Source organism: Coregonus lavaretus (genome assembly GCF_964263955.1).
Source record: "Coregonus lavaretus genome assembly, chromosome: 23".
NCBI classification, from domain to species: domain Eukaryota; kingdom Metazoa; phylum Chordata; class Actinopteri; order Salmoniformes; family Salmonidae; genus Coregonus; species Coregonus lavaretus.
In genome coordinates, this window is record NC_140010.1 from 36,066,813 (window position 1) to 36,088,169 (window position 21,357).

A 21,357-nucleotide genomic window follows, 5' to 3' on the forward strand; every position below is an offset into this window, starting at 1 on the left:
TTCCCACTGTTGTGTCAAGTTGGCTGGATGTCCTTTGGGTGGTGGACCATTCTTGATACACACAGGAAACTGTTGAGCGTGAAAAACCCAGCAGTGTTGCAGTTCTTGACACAAACCGGTGCGCCTGGCACCTACTACCATACCCCGTTCAAAGGCACTTACATTTTCTATCTTGCCCATTCACACTCTGAATGGCACACATACACAATCCATGTCTCAATTGTCTCAAGGCTTAAAAAAAAAAAAACGTATTTAACCTGTCTCCTCCCCTTCATCTACTCCGATTGAAGTGGATTTAACAAGTGACATCAATAAGGGATCATAACCTTCACCTGGAAGACATACGCAATCAATACATTCTCATTTTGTATTTCTTAGTAATTTGGACAATTTCTATAATTTTTCTTTCACTTTGAAAACGTGGAGTAGGTTGTGTAGATCAATAGGAAAACATTTGGAATTTTAAGGCAGCAAAATGTGAAGACCGTGCAAAGGGTTCATAGACTTCCACTAGCATTGGTATCTGTGGCATGCCAGAATACTGGTAACCTCAAAACACAACTGAGCAAAGTTTTAACGTCAGTTTTCTATAATTACATTTGGGTCATTTAGCAGATATTCTTATCCAAAGCGATTTAGTGCATTCATCTAAGGTAGCCCAGGTAAGAGAACCATAATCACAGTCATTGTCACTTTTAACCTCAATAATAGTCACTACCCCTTGAGCACAGTCAGTCCTTTGCTGTAATCAATAACGCTCCTTCCTTGTCATGATGATGAGGAGGGTGTGGGGATTGTTGTAGAAGTCAAATGACAAATATCAATGACACACTCACAGCCATTTCTCCATCTTGATTGCGCAAGAGCCCTCTAATAACTGATTAGGTAACATCACATAGGTACACCCTTTATTAAGTGTTGAATCAAAGTTTATTCAGTACGTTACAAAATGGACAACATTTGAATAATTTAGTGAAGCCAATGTTTATTTGGTTCCCAGGGGCCAGCCACATCAAGCACAATTTTACACTAATTCCTAAGTGATCACTGCTAATACATTGATATTTTGTGTCCAGTTGGATAGTATAACATGTTAACGACACACACCGCATAGTTTTCTCCCATTCCCCAATCCACAAGACAACACCTGGGTCATGTTCAGTAGAACACAATGAAGCAAAATGTTTTGCAAAGGTAAAAACAAAAATATGTTCTTATTGGACAAGTTCTTGTGGTATATACATGTTTCACTGTTTTATTACATTTTCTTGCTATTGAACATAACACTGCTATCGTGGAGACAACCACTTCAGTCTATACATTGGCATCACCATGAGCAGGCATTGCAAGTACACCTACATTACTGACGTCACACAAATAGAACGAGGAGCGCAGTAGAAAATAAAATCAATGAAAAGGTGCTTGAATCCTAAATCTATAACATTTCCCTTAAATCTGAAACAGAAAAGGCATTACCCTTTTAAAGCCTGAATTATTTTAATGTAAGGCATAGATTATGTGGGCAAAATGAATGGAATATATTGTGTAAAACAAGTGCAAAGGAAAGAAGTTATTGTGTGGACTGACCACCTATATCTCCCTTTCCTGTTAAAGACCCAATCCTCAATTCCTCTCAGCGACCCGATTATGAAATACAATCACAATCTTTTAAAATCACACAAAAAATTGCACCCTCTAAATATAAAGCTCTGGAAATTGGTTACTTTTGTTAAACCCAGATTGTAATTCCTAAACAGAAATTGAGGAGTGAGTTACAGCAACTAGTTAGAAATATACTACTCTATCAACACATTTGATTTGTGAGTATGAACATGGTATCAAGAGTTTAAAGGAGTTCCTTGCTACTGGCAACTTAAAATTTGCAGAACATTTATGGTCCTAATACATCACATTTGCTTAATGTACACTGCATTTACATTGTAAACCAAAAAAGCTAGATGAGAAATAAAAGCTGAGTAAAACAATGTTACGGAAAAAGGCACATCTGCTTATGGAGCGAGACCACTAAGATTGCTGCCCTCCAAAACAATACAGGATTTATAAAGCATATCATTACTGTCATGTACAATACTGAGATCTTGAGATGAAATACAACACAGAGAAAAGTGTCAGTATTGTTTTGGACATGCATGCCATTAGAAGGCTTTTACGGGAGACAAAATGGTCAGTTGAGAGAAGAACGTAAATGCATTTTTAAAAAATCAAGGCCTCACATTCACAAGGTAGTTCACGGCAGCATTATACAACATTATTTTCGAATCACTGCCAAAACTGTCACGATACAAGTCAAGTCACACATTTGGCAACTTTGAGATACAACGGATTAGCATGCTTAGAATCTGCACTGTAAATACCAGCTTGCACTGCAATAAAACATAAAACAGCAGTAAATTGGTAGATAGGGTAGGTCCATCTTCTTTTTTTTTTTACTAAGCAACAGTTCTGTCAACAAGGATTTCAGGTCACACTTTAAAACAACTTCATAAGACCTTGTAGATGCTTCACAAACAATGTATAAGCAAATGTCTTGCTATATAAAAGGGTGCCAAAGCATTTGACAAAACGTCAGATGTTATTCATTGTGTGAATTCGCTTTTAAATAACTGAAGCATCTACATAGTTCTTATAAAGGGTTTATGAACGCTTCGTTAAGCCTTTAAAGTAGTTGAATGTGGGGACGAGTGTCATACTATGAATTGATGTGAAACAGCATACAAGCTCTTGCCAGGTTACAGCTACAAATAAACAATGACAATTGCATTGCGACTGAAATGACCAGTTACTGTACACTTGACATTAATAGAACAGCTTAATTTAAACTTGTTTTAAACCCAAAATAGTTCAAGCCATCATCTTCACACATTGACTGTGTATATAATTTGAATATCTATCTAAAAATGACCTCATAAAAGGTAAAATCTGCAAAATAAAAGTTAATTGCACAGTCTAGGCACTTTTACAGGCCCTACTACAACAGCGCTGCTTCAGTGCTACAGTCCAGCCTTGGCTCCTCAATGGTAATTGAACCATAAAGTTAAATCAATGAAAAAGTTGCTAATACATATAAAAAACGTGCAAGAACGTGTGTGTGTTTGTGTAGTCAATGTCAAAATACTGCCAAAGCTTCTTTGTGTGTGTGTGTGTGTGTCAGAGAATGTGTGATATGGTGTGTGTGTGTGTGTTATTGGGGGCACATGAGAGTATTCATTACGCCGTCTCATTGGGCCTCTTGATGACAGCGCTGTATTTCATAGGCGCTCCGTCTGCCCTCAGCTGCACGTCCACCAGACTAAAGATGGAGATCTCCTAAAGGACAGACCGGAACAGGACAACCCTTTGTTAGTGACAGAGGACACTAAATAATAACATTCTCATGTACTAGCGGTCTAGCGCCTTCAAAACAATCCAACCAAAACTTCAGCTGAGCTCTTAGATTTGTATGGAGAGTGAACGGTTATCTTAGGAAACATGCTAAATCAATCCTGTTGGGGCCTCTGGAAACAATAGTTGGAATGTAGCTCGTCTACAGTTTTGCTTGTGTATCCCATAATTTAGATCCCTTTTTATAGGCAGTAATTTCCGTAGGCCTAATGGGAGCTTGGGTGCGCAGCACGTGTGTATAGAGGGAGCGGTCGGATCGAAATTTAGTGAGACGTAATGGAGGGAAAAGATAATGTAGGGAGAAGACCTGTGATCACTTGGCTAGGTTTCTTTTTTGTTGTGAGTCACTAATGCACATAACGAATGGAAGGAACACTAGAGTTAACATGAATTAACTGTTGTCTTCGGGACAAAATGTCACCTGCCCTTTCAGTCAGCCACAAAGCAGATTGCAGATGCCTAAGACTACTGTATGACTGCGGTAGAACTTCATCGCCCCTTATCGGTCATACCACGCAATAGGATTTGACTTGGATTTTTATGAAATTCAAAATCGGAAAACCGATTTAAAAAAAGTCATTTGTCACCATCCCTAGTTCTTACCTGCCGTACGCTAGGCTTCCCGGGTTCCTCTGCGGCCCACACCAGAGTCAACTCCCCCTTTTTCCCCACCTTGTGGAAGTGGAACGTCTCCAGGCCCTGTAGACCCTGAAGAACATGACAACACAACTTAACACATATCCAACTACACACCTCTGCATTCATTCTGTTCATCCAAAACAGGAGAATAATTTACTCTTTCTGATCATATATATCTGGGTTGTGTTCATCAGGGAACGTAACAGAAAACGTAAATATTTTGCAACAGAAAACTTAAATTAGGCCAGGTAGTCCCTCTCCGTTTCAGTCAATTTTCTACCGTTTGGTGCCTATTGAATATGAACCTGATTTCATTCAACTTAGTATCCATAAGTGTAATTAAAATTAGACTAAAGCTTCGTTTTTTTGTAGTGCAATAGTTGATAATTAGATGCTATCAAGCCGTTTCAGTCAAGGTCTTGGGGTGTAAAGTTATGAAATGCTGACAAAACAATGTTTACCTAACATTCGTCCGTCTCCTCTCTCTCATGTATATCATAGTACACGATAAAGACTATAGATAGGACCATAAAGCTTGACGTGGTATCTAATGGAAAGATGAGTCACTTATGAGCCTGGTTCATCTCTAGGTTTCTGCCTTTCTAGGGAGATTTCCTAGCCACCCTGCTTCTACATCTGCATTGCTTGCTGTTTGGGGTTTTAGGCTGGGTTTCTGTATAGCACTTAGTGACATCTGCTGAAGTAAAAAGGGCTTTATAAATACAATTTGATTGATTGATTGATTATGGATGGTAACCTGGGTCGTGTTCACACAGCACAAAATTGAAGACAACTATCAGAAAAGGCCTGAAATGGAGGTTATTTCTGAACTTGTCCAATAAAAATTTAAAACTTTTGGAAATGTTGCACTACGGTGTACCCTAATGCAGTGGTTCTCAAACCTCTCCTAGGGGACTCGCAGACGTTTCATAATTGTGTTGTAGCCCTGAACTAGCTCACCTGACTCACTTATCAAGGGTTTGATGATTAGTTGACGAGTTGAATCAGGTGTGCTAGCTCTGGAATAATTCAAATACATGGAACGGCTGGGGGTCCCCGAGGAGAGGTTTGAGAACCACTGCCAAAGAGCACCTGTCGTGTTCGGCACTATATGGACCCAAGCAGGACATAAGATAACAAATCTCAAATCAGATAATCTGGTATTGTCACGCAAAATGAATACTGCAATGGTTTGAGTGGTACTCACTTTGCAGTAGATGCGTTTCTGCACCCCGTAGCGCAGCACAAGGACGTCGAAGGCCTGGTCCAGAATTCCCATCACCATGGCCTCAGAGTCCAGGGGACCACTCTCCTGCGGGGGGGGGGGGGCAAATAAGATTCTGCACAGTGCCACCGCTGGGGCTGCGCTGAATTCAACACCAGGGGCTGAATCCTAACTGGAGATCTGAGTGTGTAACAGCCCTGGGTCCAAATAGTATTTGCTTTCTTTCAAATTGTTTACATGCACTTGATTAAGGTTGCCTGGTGCAATAGAACCAATAGACCAGTCCCAAAAGTACACCACCCATCTAAGACTAAGCAGGCTCAATTAAATGCTCATAGTATTTGAAATAAAACAAATAATATTTAAAACCACATCTGGTATATTCTAGGGCCCTCAAACTCAACTCTGGACCTCGAAGCCAGTTCCACTGGATTTTTTCATTCTTCCCCTCTAATCAGGGACTGATTTAGACATGAGACACCAGGTGGATGCAATTAATTATCAGGTAGAAGAGAAAAGCAGCAGGCTCCAGACCTGGTAGGGTCAGACAACACCCCTGCTCTAGTGGGAACATTACACAGTATGTTGGGTGTACCTTGACGAACACACTGAAGAACAGCTCTGAGCTGAGCTCCTGGACTCTCTTGGAGGCAGTCTTCCTGTCGTTGCAGTGGGACGCCTGCTTCTGCACCTCCTCCCCTTTCAGCTCCAGGTGAGGACCACAGCCTACACACACCAGAAATGCCACAAAGAGGCAGAGAACTATTGTAAAGACAGGCACACAACACACACACACACACTGGAGTACACTTGATCTACTGTTCTCTTACAGAGAGGGCAGCACAACACCACCAAAAGGCAGTGAATCTCAGACAGACATCGGGACAAAAAAACATCAGCTCAGATTCAGGGTGTTTTGGAATCTAAGGGACGCTTTTGTCTTTTACCACATTGTTATTCCACCACAGAGCCAATCTTCTCTGGGTGCTACAACACAGCTGAGACACTGCCTGCCCTCGGTCCACCCCTCGTAACACAACAAAGACATTGTCCTCTATGGGGTAAACACACACACACACACACACACACACACACACAGCCCAGTGTCTCCACCCACCCAGAGAGGCGGCCAGCAGCCTGTGGACGATGACATCAGCGTAGCGCCGTATGGGCGAGGTGAAATGGGTGTAAAAGGGTACGTTGAGGGCGTAGTGGCGGAACAGGGGTTCCTCCTTCAACACCCCCGTACAGAAGTACATAGCCATCTGGGGAGGGAAGCATTCATATATCATTGGTCACAGAGTGACATTTCTGAATTTGGCTCAAAAGCAAAATAGGTTAGAGAGAGAGTAGAAGGCAGCCTACAAGAAGACCCCATTGACATTAACAAGTATAATACAAATACAGCTTTTAAAATTTGCAAAATAAATTTTGGATATGTTATTTGGCTAGCTGGGGGCAGCCCAAGAGGAAAACACAGGGGGACAATCCAGACATACATAGAGTTAGAGCCCCAATAGACTACAGTGGTAGACTGATACAACCAATACAGGGAGCCAATGGAGGGAAACAGGAAAGAGATACAAGCGAGTGGACTGCTAAAGCAGTAGTATAGAGAGACGATGGTAGTGGTACACACTAACCTGCATGGGTCTGGAGCACATGTGGGTGAGGACCTCTTTCCTGGCGCTGGTGTACTCATCATCACCAAGAGTCTCATTCAGACTTCTCTATTGGGGGGAGGGGTAGAAGACATTCAGGTTGATTTTATGTGCTTCAGAGAATGAGTGTGTACATTGTGTTGTGTAAATGTGTATTAATATACAGTGCATTCGGAAAGTATTCAGACCCCTTGACTTTTTACACTGTTACGTTAGTCTTATTCTAAAATGTATTAAATAAAAACATTTCCTTTTCAAATCTACATAACATACCCCATAATGACAAAGCAAAAACAGGTGTAGACATTTATGCACATATAAAAATAAAAAACTGAAAAACCTTAGAAATATGCATTCAGACCCTTTGCTATGAGACTCGAAATTGAGCTCAGATGCATTCTGTTTCCACTGATCATCCTTGAGATGTTTCTACAACTTGATTGGAGTCCACCTGTGGTAAATTCAATTGATTGGACATTATTTGGAAAGGCACACCTGCCTATTTAAGGTCCCACAGTTCACAGTGCATGTCAGAGCAAAAACCAAGCCATGAGGTTGAAGGAATTGTCTGTAGGGCTCCGAGACAGGATTGTGTCGAGACACAGATCTGGAGAAGGGTACTAAAACATTTCTGCAGCATTGAAGGTCCCCAAGAACACAGCGGCCTCCATCATTCTTAAATGGAAGAAGTTTGGAACCACCAAGACTCTTCCTAGAACTGGCCGCCCGGCCAAACTGAGCAATCGGGGGAGAAGGGCCTTGGTCAGGGAGGTGACCAAGAACCCGATGGTCACTGACAGAGCTCCAGAGTTCCTCTGTTGAGATGGGAGAAACTTCCAGAAGGACAACCATCTCTGCAGCACTCCAACAATCAGGCCTTTATGGTAGAGTGGCCAGACGGAAGCCACTCCTCAGTAAAAGGCAAATGACAGCTTGCTTGGAGTTTGCCAAAAGGCACCTAAAAGGACTCTCAGACCATGAAAAACAAGATTCTCTGGTCTGATGAAACCAAGATTGAACTCTTTGGCCTGAATGCCAAGCATCACGTCTGGAGGAAACCTGGCACCATACATACGGTGAAGCATTGTGGTGGCAGCATCATGCTGTGGGGATGTTTTTCCAGCGGCAGGGACTGGGAGACTAGTCAGGATCGAGGGAAAGATGAACGGAGCAAAGTACAGAGAGATACTTGATGAAAACATGCTCCAGAGCACTCAGGACCTCAGACTGGGTCGAAGGTTCACATTCTAACAGGTCAACGACCCTAAGCACACAGCCAAGACAGCGCAGGAGTGACTTCGGGACAAGCCTCTGAATGTCCTTGAGTGGCCCAACCAGAGCCCGGACTTGAACCCGATCAAATATCTCTGAGAGACCTGAAAAAAGCTGTGCAGCGACGCTCCCCATCCAACCTGACAGAGCTTGAGATGATCTGCAGAGAAGAATGGGAGAAACTCCCCAAATACAGATGTGCCAAGCTTGTAGTGCCATACCCAAGAAGACTCGAGGCTGTAAACACTGCCAAAGGTGCTTCAACAAAGTGAAGCATGGTGGTGGCAGCATCATGCTGTGGGTATGTTTTTCATCGGCAGGGACTGGGAAACTGGTCAGAATTGAAGGAATGATGGATGGCGCGAAATACAGGGAAATTCTTGAAGGAAACCGGTTTCAGTCTTCCAGAGATTTGAGACTGGGACAGAAGTTCACCTTCCAGCAGGACAATGGCCCCAAGCATACTGCTAAAGCAACACTTGAGTGGTTTTAGGGGAAACATTTAAATGTCTTGGAATGGCCTAGTCAAAGCCCAGGCCTCAATCCGATTGAGAATCTGTGGTATGACTTAAAGATTGCTGTACACCAGCGGAACCCATCCGACTTGCAGCTGTAATTGCTGCAAAAGGTGGCTGTACAAAGTATTGACTAGTTATGCACGCTCAAGTGTTCAGTTTTTTTGTCTTATTTCTTGTTTGTTTCACAATAGAAAATATTTTGCTTTTTCAAAGTGGTAGGCATGTTGTGTAAATCAAATGATACCAACCACCAAAAAAATCCATTTTAATTCCAGGTTGTAAGATAACAAAATAGGAAAATGCCAAGGGGGGGTGAATACTTCCGCAAGCCACTGTACCCACATGGAGCGTCCCGGCCGAGGAGAAGTCGATATTAATTCCCATCTGGTCGCAGAACTCCTGCAGGTCGTCCACCATCTTGGTCTGGGGCGGGGGGTGGCGTCGCAGCAGGGCCTTCTGGGGGAAGGAGCGGTAGATCTGGTGGGCCGTGGCCATGTTGGCGAGCAACATGAACTCCTCCACCAACCTGGGAGAGGAAGGAGAGGAAAAGAAAGGCATAGACAACTTGACAAGACATTCTATAGAATCTGAGAGCATCTCCATCTGAGAGCACAGTCACTGTTAGCTTGCTTAGGGAACTGACTCTTTGGGTATAATGTGTGTATATACACTGAGTGTACAAAACATTAGGAACACCTTCCTAATATTGAGTTGCACACCCTTTTGCCCTCAGAACAGCCTCAATACGTCAGGGCATGGACTCTACAAGGTGTCGAAAGCATTCCACAGGGATGCTGGCCCATGTTGACTCCAATGCTTCCCACAGTTGTGTCCAGTTGGCTGGATGTCCTTTGGGTGGTGGACCATTCTTGATACACACTGGAAACTGTTGGGCGTGAAAAACCCAGCAGCGTTGCAGTTCTTGGCACCTACTACCATACCCAGTTCAAAGGCACTTAAATATTTTGTCTTGCCCATTCACCCTCCAAATGTCACACATACACAATCCATGTCTCAATTGTCTCAAGGCTTAAAAATCATTCTTTACCCTGTCTCCTCCCCTTCATTTACACTGATTTAAATGGATTTAACAAGTGACATCAATAAGGGATCATAGCTTTCACCTGGATTCACCTGGTCAGTCTGTCATGTTTTGTATACTCAGTGTATGTGTATTGTGTGGGGTTGACTTACTTGTTGCTGTCCCTGTACTGGTAGACATAGCAGCCTTGGGGCATGCTGGTCTCTCTGTCTAGAGTGAAAGACAGCTTCAACTGCAAAACAAGACAGGGGAGATCACAGTCATCATTCTGAGATTTCTCACAGTCCTTTCACTACAATCCTCACTACTCACTCCACATGGTAACAAAAATACACTTAACGTAAATGTATTCTAAATCTTTAGGACCCGTATTCAAAAAGTGTCTCAGGGTAGCAGTGCAGATCTAGGATCAGGTCCCCTCTGTTCATTCACTGTGATCTAAAAGGCTAAACTGATCCAAATTCAGCACTCCTATTCTGAGACCTTGTGACTACAGCACAAATGGCATTTCCTCCAAATAGCATGACACAGCTGTCCTAAACTATGCAGTGACTTCTGACCTGGTCAAGTCGGAGGGCGCCGCCCTGGAAGCGCTGTGCACGGAGACGCTTGGCGATGGAGTGCAGGTTGAGCACGGCCTGGTGGATCTCGTCCACGGGGTGCTCTGGGGCACAGGGGGGCAGCTCGTCTGTCTGGAACAGCTTGTCGGGGGCCTCGATCATGCTCTGGGCGTGGTCGTAGCTCAGCTTGACGCACGAGCGGATCACCGAGCGACCAAACCACTCACTCAGGATCTAGAGGGGTAGAGATGGAGTGTGGGGATTATGTGGCACACATCTGCATATACATGCAATAGAATTTTCATATTATTTTACACAATGCATCCATCTGATGGAAACAGTGCCACAGCGTTCTGTTTCTATGGCCACACCAGCCTACTTAGTATGAAGGGGTTGTACCTTGCCCTCAGGGGTGATCTTCCAGATGACAGAGAAGGTGAGTCTGTCGGTCAGGGGGTTTAGACTGCACAGCTCCTCACACAGCAGACGGGGCAACATCGGGATCACCTGGGAATGGCACAGGACAACATCCACAGTTAACGTACTGTATGCTCAGCTAGTAATGTAACTAATAGTCAGAACTTACTTGATCCAATAATACATTCATTCATTATCAATTGACTAATACATTACTTTATCAGTAATAACAAATGAAGACCTTTTGAACCATGTAGACACTGGTGGCTCTCCGACTGGCGATGAAGTCCAGTGCATTGCCTTCTTCCACAAAATAACTCACATCAGCAATGTGAACACCCAGCTCAAAGTTGCCTGAGAAAGAGACCATTACAGGAGAACATTGTCATTGATTTCCACAAGTAAATAAAAACATGAATAAATTCAAAACAAAATTGCATCCCCTATCCTTTATTTCCAAAGGACCACAAAATGGCTTACCGTCAGGCAGTGGTTTGCAAGACAAGGCATCGTCCAGGTCTCTGGCGGTAGCTGGGTCAATTGTGAATATGCATTCATTCCTGAATAGAAAACAATAACTCTGCATTTGAGTGTTGTCTTCACCTGTTCAGTTGTGTCAAATTAGTACTTATAAAAGGCAAAGACAATGGCGCAATACATATGTACATTGAGTGGCTCCATCGTAATTGGGCATACGAGAGCCTTTGTGTACGGCATCCATGACAACTGAGGGAGTTTTGTCTGAGAACAGACAATTTCCTGATATGGATGCCGTATTTGTGAACGTCCTCTACTCACCGCAGGTCTCTCCTGTTGCCGAGCTCCTCGGGTGGGATGGTCCAGGGCAGCTTCCGGGGCAGGCAGCCCAGCACCTCGTCAGAGAACTCAGAGAAGTCCACGTCGTACTCTATCAAGATGCCCTCGGTCTCCGGTTCAATCTCCCCAGCCTGGCCCAGAGTCTTAGCAAGTCGACTGAGGGGGAAGACATAAGGAGGACTGTCAGCATCCAATACATATGGGCAATATGTGTGCTTCAATGTAGCTTTATATGACGTGTATTACATATATGACAACTTTTTAATTTGCAATTTCTTTGCACACACAAGATTTGCACTTTGCTCACCGGAGATTTACACTTTGCTTTTTGCACACAAAAACTGAGCTTCGTAGATCTGATCCTCTAGAAGCCTACTTGAATTCACAGACAAGCACTGACAACGCTCAGTGGCCAGGTACACCACCACGCAGGCAGAGGCATTCAGTTACTGTTCGATTGAAAGTTAGAATGGGCGAAACGAGTGACCTAAGAGACTGAGCGTGGTAGGATCGTCGGTGCCAGGCGCGCCGGTTCCAGTATCTCAAACTTTAAGCGCACTGTTTGATGAAATAATTAGGACACACGAATTACTCTAGAGGGAGTCCAACCGCAATTGATTTCATTGGGCCGGGCTCAGACTTGCTGCGGTGTTCTTAAAAAAATGACAGCGAGTGCCTGTGTGACTAGCCAGCAGAGGCGAGCACCCGTTGTCTCGTTCTCCTCCTTGCTGCAGCGACCACCACAGAACAGTGTGTATCGCGCTGTCCGTGTTGCTGAAGCTGCAACATAATTAGCCATTTCAGACAGAAAAGTTTATTTTACCAAAATCCTTCATTTGTTAAGGAAAAACATTCCCCGCTCTCTCAACCCTTGCTCTCGTTACATTACATGTCAGCATCGCATGCACGTGACCACTGGTGTCTAGCCTATCATAATCAATAAATTGGTTATAAACTCTGAACACGTGACAGCAAAATGGTTGCTCAGGGGAAGTCAGACGTGGGGAAGAAATTTGACTAGTTGTTGACTAGTTGTGGAAACTACTGGAGATCAAGATAAATAAGTTAAGGAGCAAGAGCTGCATGCATAATGGACAAACAGGCGTTGTGAGAATACAATATAATTCTTCCTTTTGGAACAGTGTAACCACTAAATACATTATAAGCGTACCTTTTTTGTAAAGCCTTTATTACAGCAAAGACTAAAAACAGTCGAATGCAATCGTGACTGCAATTGCCGACATGGAACGGTTTATTTATAGTTTAGGCCAATTATTCAAGGCTCCCTTTGTTATTTCATTTTAAAAACACAAATGCTTGATTGCATTTCAAATCATGAATGACTCATAGCGAGCGCTATCCAACACTGGAGAAAGGGCATTTGTTATAAAATATCATTTGTATTAGTGTTGCACCATTGCTGATGGCAGAACCAAGATTTGGCCTAAGCAGCATGAGTCCATGGCCCCATCCTGCCTGGTGTCAACGGTACAGGCTGGTGGCGGTGGTGTGGGGAATGTTTTTCTGGCATTCGTTAGGTCCCTTGATACCAACTGAGCAACGTTTCCATGCCTGAAGAATTCAGGCTGGTCTGGAGGCAAAGGGGGGTCCGACCCAGTACTAGATAGGTGTACCTAATAAACTGGCCACAGCGTAAGCCTCTATAATTATTTGTATTAGAAATCTTGCAAGTCATGAAATCAAACACTTATGAGTGAGGGGAAGTATAATGAACGAGACACAATGCTACAGGGTAGGGATACTGAAAATTCCCTACAGTGAGGCAGTGACTCATTACATACCCCTCGGCAAAGTTGCTGTCGTCTGGCCAGCTGGTGATGCGGACGATGAACAGGATCTTGGCGTAGTCTCCCGGGCGGGAACAAAAGTCGTGGGGGCAATCAGACAGGGGAACGTTTACCCGCGGCACACGGTGGTCGACAGGAGAGAACATGGCAAAGGGCTTGTCCGGGAGGAACTTGAGGAAGCCTGTGGCAGCCCGCGAGTGCTTCTGCTCCACTACGTACACCACCTAGGAGAAAGAAGGTGCAGATGAAGAGGACACAAGGACACCGATTTTGACTATTGAAAAAAAAAAAAACGAGAAGCTTGAATCCTTTGACAGAAGGATAAGTCTCAATGCAATTATTTCTATAGAGCGAGATGTTTGTTGGAAATCAGTAGGTTTTCTTTTTCAATGTTTGTGACTAGAAGTATGTCTTTCCTCATGCAATCGCACAGCAGCCATAATGATCCATTTTTAAAATAAACTGCTTACCTTAGCAGTCCTTTGGAGTATCTCTTTTTTAATTCCATCTTCTGTAGAGGGAGAACAGGAAAATTAATTTGGGGAAAAAAATTGTAAATGCTGGAAACCCAAAATATAAAAGTTATCAATCTGTGTAGATTTCCTATTTTTGTCAAATGGATATGCTCTACAAAGTTTGAGAACTTTTGCCATAAAGCTGTGTGGTTTCATTAAACCTGTTGAGGGGGAAACCCTGTACCTGTGGCGCTGAGGCTGATGTTCTCCACCCTCTTGGCCAGTTGTTCCTCAGCTTCGGTCTCGGCTTCCACAATGACATCAGGACTGGGGGGGCGTTTGGTCTTCTTCCCTGGTGTCTGGCTCTTCCCAGACTGGGTATCTGGTTCGCTCACGCCTTCGCTGTCTGACTTCACAACCTGTACATACACAACCACTTAGTTCTGATTTTAGGATAGCTACTGTGCACCAGCAGTGCTGGAGACGATCTGACTTGAGCCAGTTTTAGTCTGTTTGTAACTATATAATTAATCTATCAGTAGTAATCGGGATACGGGTTAGATGGAATAATCTACGTGCATTGTATTTGGGCAGAAGGAAAGTACAAAGGGGGACTGGAAGAGGGGCGTAGTCAGAAGATATAAACACACTACCGGTCAAAAGTTTTAGAACACCTACTCATTCAAGAATTTTTCTTTATTTTTTACTATTTTCTTCATTGTAGAATAATAGTGAAGACATCAAAACTATGAAATAACACATATGGAATCATGTAGTAACCACAAAAGTGTTAAACAAATCCAAATATATTTTATATTTGAGATTCTTCAAACAGCCACCCTTTGCCTTGATGACAGCTTTGCACACTCTTGGCATTCTCTCAACCAGCTTCATGAGGTAGTCACCTGGAATGCATTTCAATGAACAGGTGTGCATTCTTAAAAGTTAATTTGTGGAATTTCTTTCCTTCTTAATGCGTTTGAGCCAATCAGTTGTGTTGTGACAAGGTAGGGGGGGTATACAGAAGATAGCCCTGTTTGGTAAAGTCCATATTATGGCAAGAACAGCTCAAATAAGCTGGAATACCAGGAGTTACCTCTGCTGCAGAGGATAAGTTCATTAGAGTTACCAGCCTCAGAAATTGCAGCCCAAATAAATGCTTCACAGAGTTCAAGTAACAGACACATCTCAACATCAACTGTTCAGAGGAGACTGTGTGAATCAGGCCTTCATGGTCGAATTGCTGCAAAGAAACCACTACTAAAAGGACACCAATAATAAGAAGAGACATGCTTGGGCCAAGAAACACGAGCAATGGACATTTGACCAGTGGAAATGTGTCCTTTGGTCTGGAGTCCAAATTGGAGATATTTGGTTCCAACCGCTGTGTCTTTTTGAGACGCGTTGTGGGTGAAAGGATGATCTCTGCATGTGTATTTCCCACTGTAAAGCATGGAGGAGGAGGTGGTGTGATGGTGCTTTGCTGGTGACACTGTGTGATTTATTTAGAATTCAAGGCACACTTAACCAGCATGGCTACCACAGCATTCTGCAGCGATACGCCATTCCATCTGGTTTGGGTTTAGAAGGGACTATCATTTGTTTTTCAACAGGACAATGGCCCAACACACCTCCAGGCTGTGTAAGGGCTATTTTACCAAGAAGGAGAGTGATGGAGTGCTGAATCAGATGACCTGGCCTCCACAATCTCCCAACAAAATAGAGATGGTTTTGGATGAGTCGGACCACAGAGTGAAGGAAACTCCTTCAAGTGAGAACTCCTTCAAAACTGTTGGAAAAGCATTCCAGGTGAAGCTGGTTGAGAGAATGCCAAGAGTGTGCAAAGCTGTCATCAAGGCAAAGGGTGGCTATTTGAAGAAGCTCAAATATATTTTGATTTGTTTAACACATTTTTGGTTACTACATGATTCCATATGTGTTATTTCATAGTTTTGATGTTTTCACTATTATTCCACAATGTAGAAAATAGCTAAAATAAAGAAAAACCCTTGAATGAGTAGGTGTTCTAAAACTTTTGACCGGTAGTATATATATATATATATATATATATATATATATATATATATATATATATATATATATATATGCTTGTGTGATGTGTTTTTTGCCAGTGCAACATCCAGTGTGAGTTTCTCAGAGTCCATCTGGATTATTGTACCAGAAATTAGAACCTAACAGCGGGTAAATGGTGTATATTATGAAGAGCACGACAAGTTATTGCTTCAGTGGATATAAATGAGTGGTTCACAAACGTAAGTGCCATAACCAGACATCATTGGTCATAATAACCATTGACAGTTGGCCGTAACCCACCTAAAGCTACTTGAATGTTCTTGAATGTAGGGGAAACATAGCAGTGTATATGATATACAAAACACCTGCTCTTTCCATGACATATACGGACCAGGTGAAAGCTATCATCCCTTATTGATGTGACTTGTTAAATCCACTTCAACCAACGTAGATGAAGAAGAGGAGACAGATTAAAGGACTTTTAAGCCTAGAGACAATTGAGACATGGATTGTCTATGTGTGCCATTCATAATGGTGAATGGGAACGACAAAATATTTAAATGCCTTTGAACGGGGTATGGTAGTAGGTGCCAGGCGCACCGGTGTGTGTCAAGAACTGCAACGCTGCTGGGTTTTTCACGCTCAACAGTTTCCCGTATGTATCAACAACGGTCCACCACCCAAAGGACATCCAGCCAAACTGACAACTGTGGGAAGCATTGGAGTCGACATGGGCCAGCATCCCTGTGGAACGCTTCAGACACCTTGTAGAGTCCATGCCCCAACGAATTGAGGCTGCTCTGAGGGCAAAGGGGGGATGCAACTCAGTATTAGGAAGGTGTTCTTAATGTTGTGTACACAGTGTATTTATGCTGAGGCTGCATCTTCCTCCATAGAGCTCACCTTCCACTGCTCCTGAGGGAGAACCTGCACCACTACCACATCCCCATTCAGGGCCCTGTTTCGGGCTGCGGTTCCATCCAGGAAGATATCCCGCTTGCCATCCTGCAGAGATGCACAGTGCCATTAGACAAATATTACTGCCAACACATATAAGCTACTGTATATTTCTATTAACACACACTCACCGGTGCTGCAATGAAAGCCTCGTGGTACTTTTTGGGGTTGATTCTTATGGATCCCTGAAAAGAAGAATATGGAAATGTTTCTATTACTATGCTTAACTTGTCACGCCATCGTGTTAGATAATCTTTGACAGATAAAGCCCTTGGTCAGCATTTTCTGATCTTTGGTAAACAAGTAACCATATAATTAGTGTGGTTACTTGGTTTTAATGGTTTGATACAATAATTCACACTAATCATATTTTTTTATGAAGGTCTAGAACGTCTAGTTTCACCTGAATGAGCTCTCCTCTCTTTAGGCCGTGGGAAACGTCCTCTGCGGTCATGTATGCTTCAAACACTTGCTTCTTTGATCCTCCTTGGCTTCCTCTAGTCTTCTTACCCTTGTCAGAAGGCGTAGTGGCACCTGAGGATGAAAATAAAAGTCCGATTTCAATCCAACACCTACATCTTCAACAGCAAATACAACTGTTCGCAAAAGCTTCATCGTATATGACAACTTTGAGGTCAAGGTAATTCAATAAGTACATTCACTTAGTCAATATCATTTTTTACCTTGTGGTTGCATGTTTTTGGATTTGTTAAGGGGGGACTTAGACATGTCTGCATCGAAGTCAGGATGCAGGGGCCCGTCTCTCTTGTTATCTGCGTTGGTCTTTGGCACATTCTTCTTCTTGGACTTCTTCTTCTCTTGCGCCTGAGCTGGGCCAGTTGAGAAGGCTTTCGGGGGCGATGCCCCGTAACTCATGTCCTTGTTCGCTTGGTTACCTGTGGGCACTTTGTAAGCATGGTCTTTGTTTCTTATCTGTTGTTGCTGCTGGGAGTCCCTCTGTTTGAGGAAGGCAAACTCCTCACCGGACTCCACATCTCCATCCTGACTGGTGTTGGTGTCCCTCCTCTCCCTGCGTTGCTGCTTGTCGGAAACCCCCTGCCTCCTCTCCGGCTCCTGCAGAGCTCCCCGACTGTTCAGTTTGTCCATGTACAAGGACAGAGAGCTCTCTTCTCCTCCCTTACCTTTCATAGGCGAAGGCGAGAAGTCACTCGAGTCAGAGCACTCGATAAATGCCTGGTCCCTTTTTCTCTGCGGTATGTCTTGTTTTTCGCTGTGTGCTAATCCCTGCCTCTGTTCGCTTGGCCCCCTCTCTTCCCCCTGTTGTTGGACATACTGGTCCAGGTAGGATCTGAACTTGCTGCTGTGATGCTGGCTGAGGAGTCTGGCGTAGGCATCTTTCTGATGAGGGATAGTGGACTGGCTTGGTCCACGTTTGCCATCCCGAGGTCTGTTGCCTCCCTTGGATTGATGAGGAGGATCCATTTGGCTAAGATATGCCTAAATAGTCAAACTCAGATTTAGTATTTGAAAAGTTTCATTCCAAAACGCTATATCCATTTTCAGAAATGTTGGTAAATTAGCTTATTGTTTTTAAAAAAAAACTTAGTGAAAAAACACACCATTGTCTTTCATATCTAATCATGGCATGTTCAATGACAGACATGTATGTTTTAAATCTATCACTTGATGGTTTCATTTCAGAGACAAATCATGTTTTTTTTTACAAAACCCTATATATCCGCCTCACTCGCAGAGAAATAAGTAGTACTGCTAGGTTTTACACAGTCAAATTTAACAAAAAGCTATACTGAACAAAAATAAACGTGCAACATGTAAAGTGTTGGTCCCATGTTTCATGAGCTGAAATAAAATAACCCAGAAATTGTCCATATGCACAAAATGCTTTCTCTCATATTTTGTGCACAAATTTGTTTACATCCCTGTTAGTGAGCATTTCTCCTTTGCCAAGATAATCCATCCACTTGACGTGTGGCATATCAAGAAGCTGATTAAACAGCATGATCATTATACAGCTGCGCCTTGTGCTGGGGACAATAAAAGGCTACCAAAATGTGCAGTTTTTTCACAACAGAATGCCACAGATGTCTCAAGTTGAGGGAGTGTGCAATTGGCATGCTGACTGCAGGAATGTCCACCAGAGCTGTTGCCAGAGAATTGAATGTTCATTTCTCTACCATAAGCTGCCTCCAACGTTGTTTTAGAGAATTTGGCAGTACGTCCAACCGGCCTCAAAACCGCAGACCACGTGTAACCAAGCCAGCCCAGGACCTCCACATCTGGGTTCTTCACCTGCGGGATCATCTGAGACCAGCCACCCGGACAGCTGATGAAACTGAGGAGTATTTGTGTCTGTAATAAAGCCCTTTTGTGGGGTAAAACTCATTCTGATTGGCTGGGCCTGGCTCCCCAGTGGGTGGGCATATGCCCTCCCATGGCTGCCCCCCTGCCCAGTCATGTGAAATCCATAGATTAGGGCCTAATTTATTTATTTCAATTGATGATTTCCTTATATAAACTAACTCAGTAAAATTGTCAAAATGGTTGAGTTTATATTTTTGTTCAGTATACATTTTTATAAAGAACTGTACAAATGATACATTTATGACATATATCTATAAAAAGTGAATCAATATATTTATGTTATTTTATTTCACCTTTATTTGAGATCTGTATGTAAAACATTTACATTTGACATTAGTCATTGACCACGTTTACACGCACACAGTATTCCAGGTAGTAGCTCATATCCTGCTTAGTCCTATTCAGGATAAGCTGTTCACATGCACCTCTGATATCCTGTTTACAAGTATCCTTGTAACCATGAACAAACAGAATGTTCCTAATTTAAGTTAATATTGGTTAAATTGAATAGTAACTGAAATCTGGACACCAACTGTAGGCCTATAACCTCTCACATGTAGCCTAATATAATATTAACTCCTGCAGAATTATGTATTTCTTGTAGTAAAACGATATACCAAATGTTAATTGTCTCAGTACAGGTGTAGAAATATTATTTATTTATCTCTTGAGAAAAAGCGAATACGGTTTAACAACCTAAATAAAGTATTATGGTGGATCGAACTGAGCAGGTAGCCTACTTTTTGAAGTGACTTGTTTGACAATCAAATAAACGTCATCACACAACACCCATTATATGCGAAACTGAGCCTGCGCAGACCGCGAAAAACAAGACGTTTACGTGCCACAGTATACAGTCTAAGAGCAACATATCCCAGGCATCTTATCTGGGTTTTCATAACCGGGATACAAGCTTTGTAAACGTGATATGATGTTTATTATATGCGTCAACTCAAAAACATAATACTTGAATATCCCGAATAAACGGGATATTTGTATGTTTGTAAACGTGGTCATTTAGTAGATGCTCTTATCCAGAGCCACTTTGATCTTAAATTAACTAGCCGAGACAACCACATATCACAGTCAAATACAGTATACGAACATTCCCTCCCACCTAAACAATGGATAGTGTTTCGCAAAAAAAAAAAAAAAAATCTATGAATAAAAAATGTGAAAACATTCATATTTTACACACACACGAAGGTACCCATAAGCAACCATTTGGGTGAATTTTTTTTGTTGAAAATTGGTGGATATAACAGCGTTTTCAGAAATAAACTCTTCATTTATACAATTATACCAGCGAAAACATACAGAAATGTTACAGATACGTAGATATTCAGACTAGTTAGTTGTCACTGACCAATCTGTGAAACTGGAAGGCTGCTTTGTCTAGCTAGCTAACGTTACCTAAGTCAAGGTTATTTGGCTCTATTCCTCTATCCACACTGATGCAAGGCTCTCCAACCCTGTTCTTGGAGAGTTACCGTAGGTTTTCGCTCCAATCCTAATCTAGCGCACCTGATAATAATTAGCTGGTTGATCAACTGAATCAGGTTAGTTAAAACTAGGGTTGGATTACAAATCTATAGGAGGGTAGCTCTCCAGGAAAAGGGTTGAGAGCCCTGCACTGTTCTGTGTGGTCAGAGATGATTTTGTGGCCAAGTTGACACAGCTGCAAACACTAATTTGATATTGTTAACTAAGACAACGTAGCTAGTTAGCTAACTATACTCACTACCTAATTATACGAGTAACACAAGCAACCTCATACACCTCCGTTTTTATTTTCACTCACCAATTATAGGTGTAGATTTGAACTAAATATCCAGCTAGCAATTGTGGTAGCTATTAACTCGCCAATGTTGCTTCTGTTCAGCGCTAGCTAGTAAGTTAGTCGATTTAATCAAACTTGAACTTTGTATAACAAGTCAGCTGTAAATGATAGTTGGTCATAGGAAATGTAGCTAGCAATAAACAAGACGACATTACCTGAATGCTGTTGTTCGTTTCGTCAAATTGATTAGCTATCTACTGATAGCTTTTGCTAGCTAGCTGGTTAAATTACTTGCAAAACATTCAACTATTTCCGGGGGTTGGGTCAAAGTGCATGCTGGGAAAGAAAGTTTCCACCGCCGTTCGCGAAATGGTCTGTGCAATCAGGGATCCTTGGGAGGACCCTATCACATTGAAGTTGACGTGTAC

The 21,357-nt window shown here is 42.6% G+C and overlaps 1 protein-coding gene across 1 annotated transcript; it reads right to left on the minus strand.

The window, feature by feature from the left end:
* Positions 1-894: 894 nt before the first annotated feature.
* On the minus strand, positions 895-21,237 carry dis3l2 (DIS3 like 3'-5' exoribonuclease 2). Its single transcript, XM_084139864.1, has 21 exons — positions 21,145-21,237; positions 17,490-18,264; positions 17,210-17,340; positions 16,938-16,991; positions 16,753-16,854; positions 14,060-14,234; positions 13,831-13,871; positions 13,355-13,584; positions 11,535-11,708; positions 11,217-11,296; positions 10,978-11,090; positions 10,719-10,826; positions 10,320-10,553; positions 9,912-9,991; positions 9,060-9,243; positions 6,910-6,996; positions 6,384-6,531; positions 5,862-5,992; positions 5,249-5,353; positions 4,006-4,110; positions 895-3,327 (listed from the first exon to the last, which is right to left on the minus strand). Exons 2-21 carry the CDS (start codon positions 18,247-18,249, stop codon positions 3,229-3,231), a joined length of 3,141 nt encoding a protein of 1,046 aa, XP_083995990.1. The 5' UTR covers positions 18,250-18,264; positions 21,145-21,237; the 3' UTR covers positions 895-3,228.
* Positions 21,238-21,357: the final 120 nt, after the last annotated feature.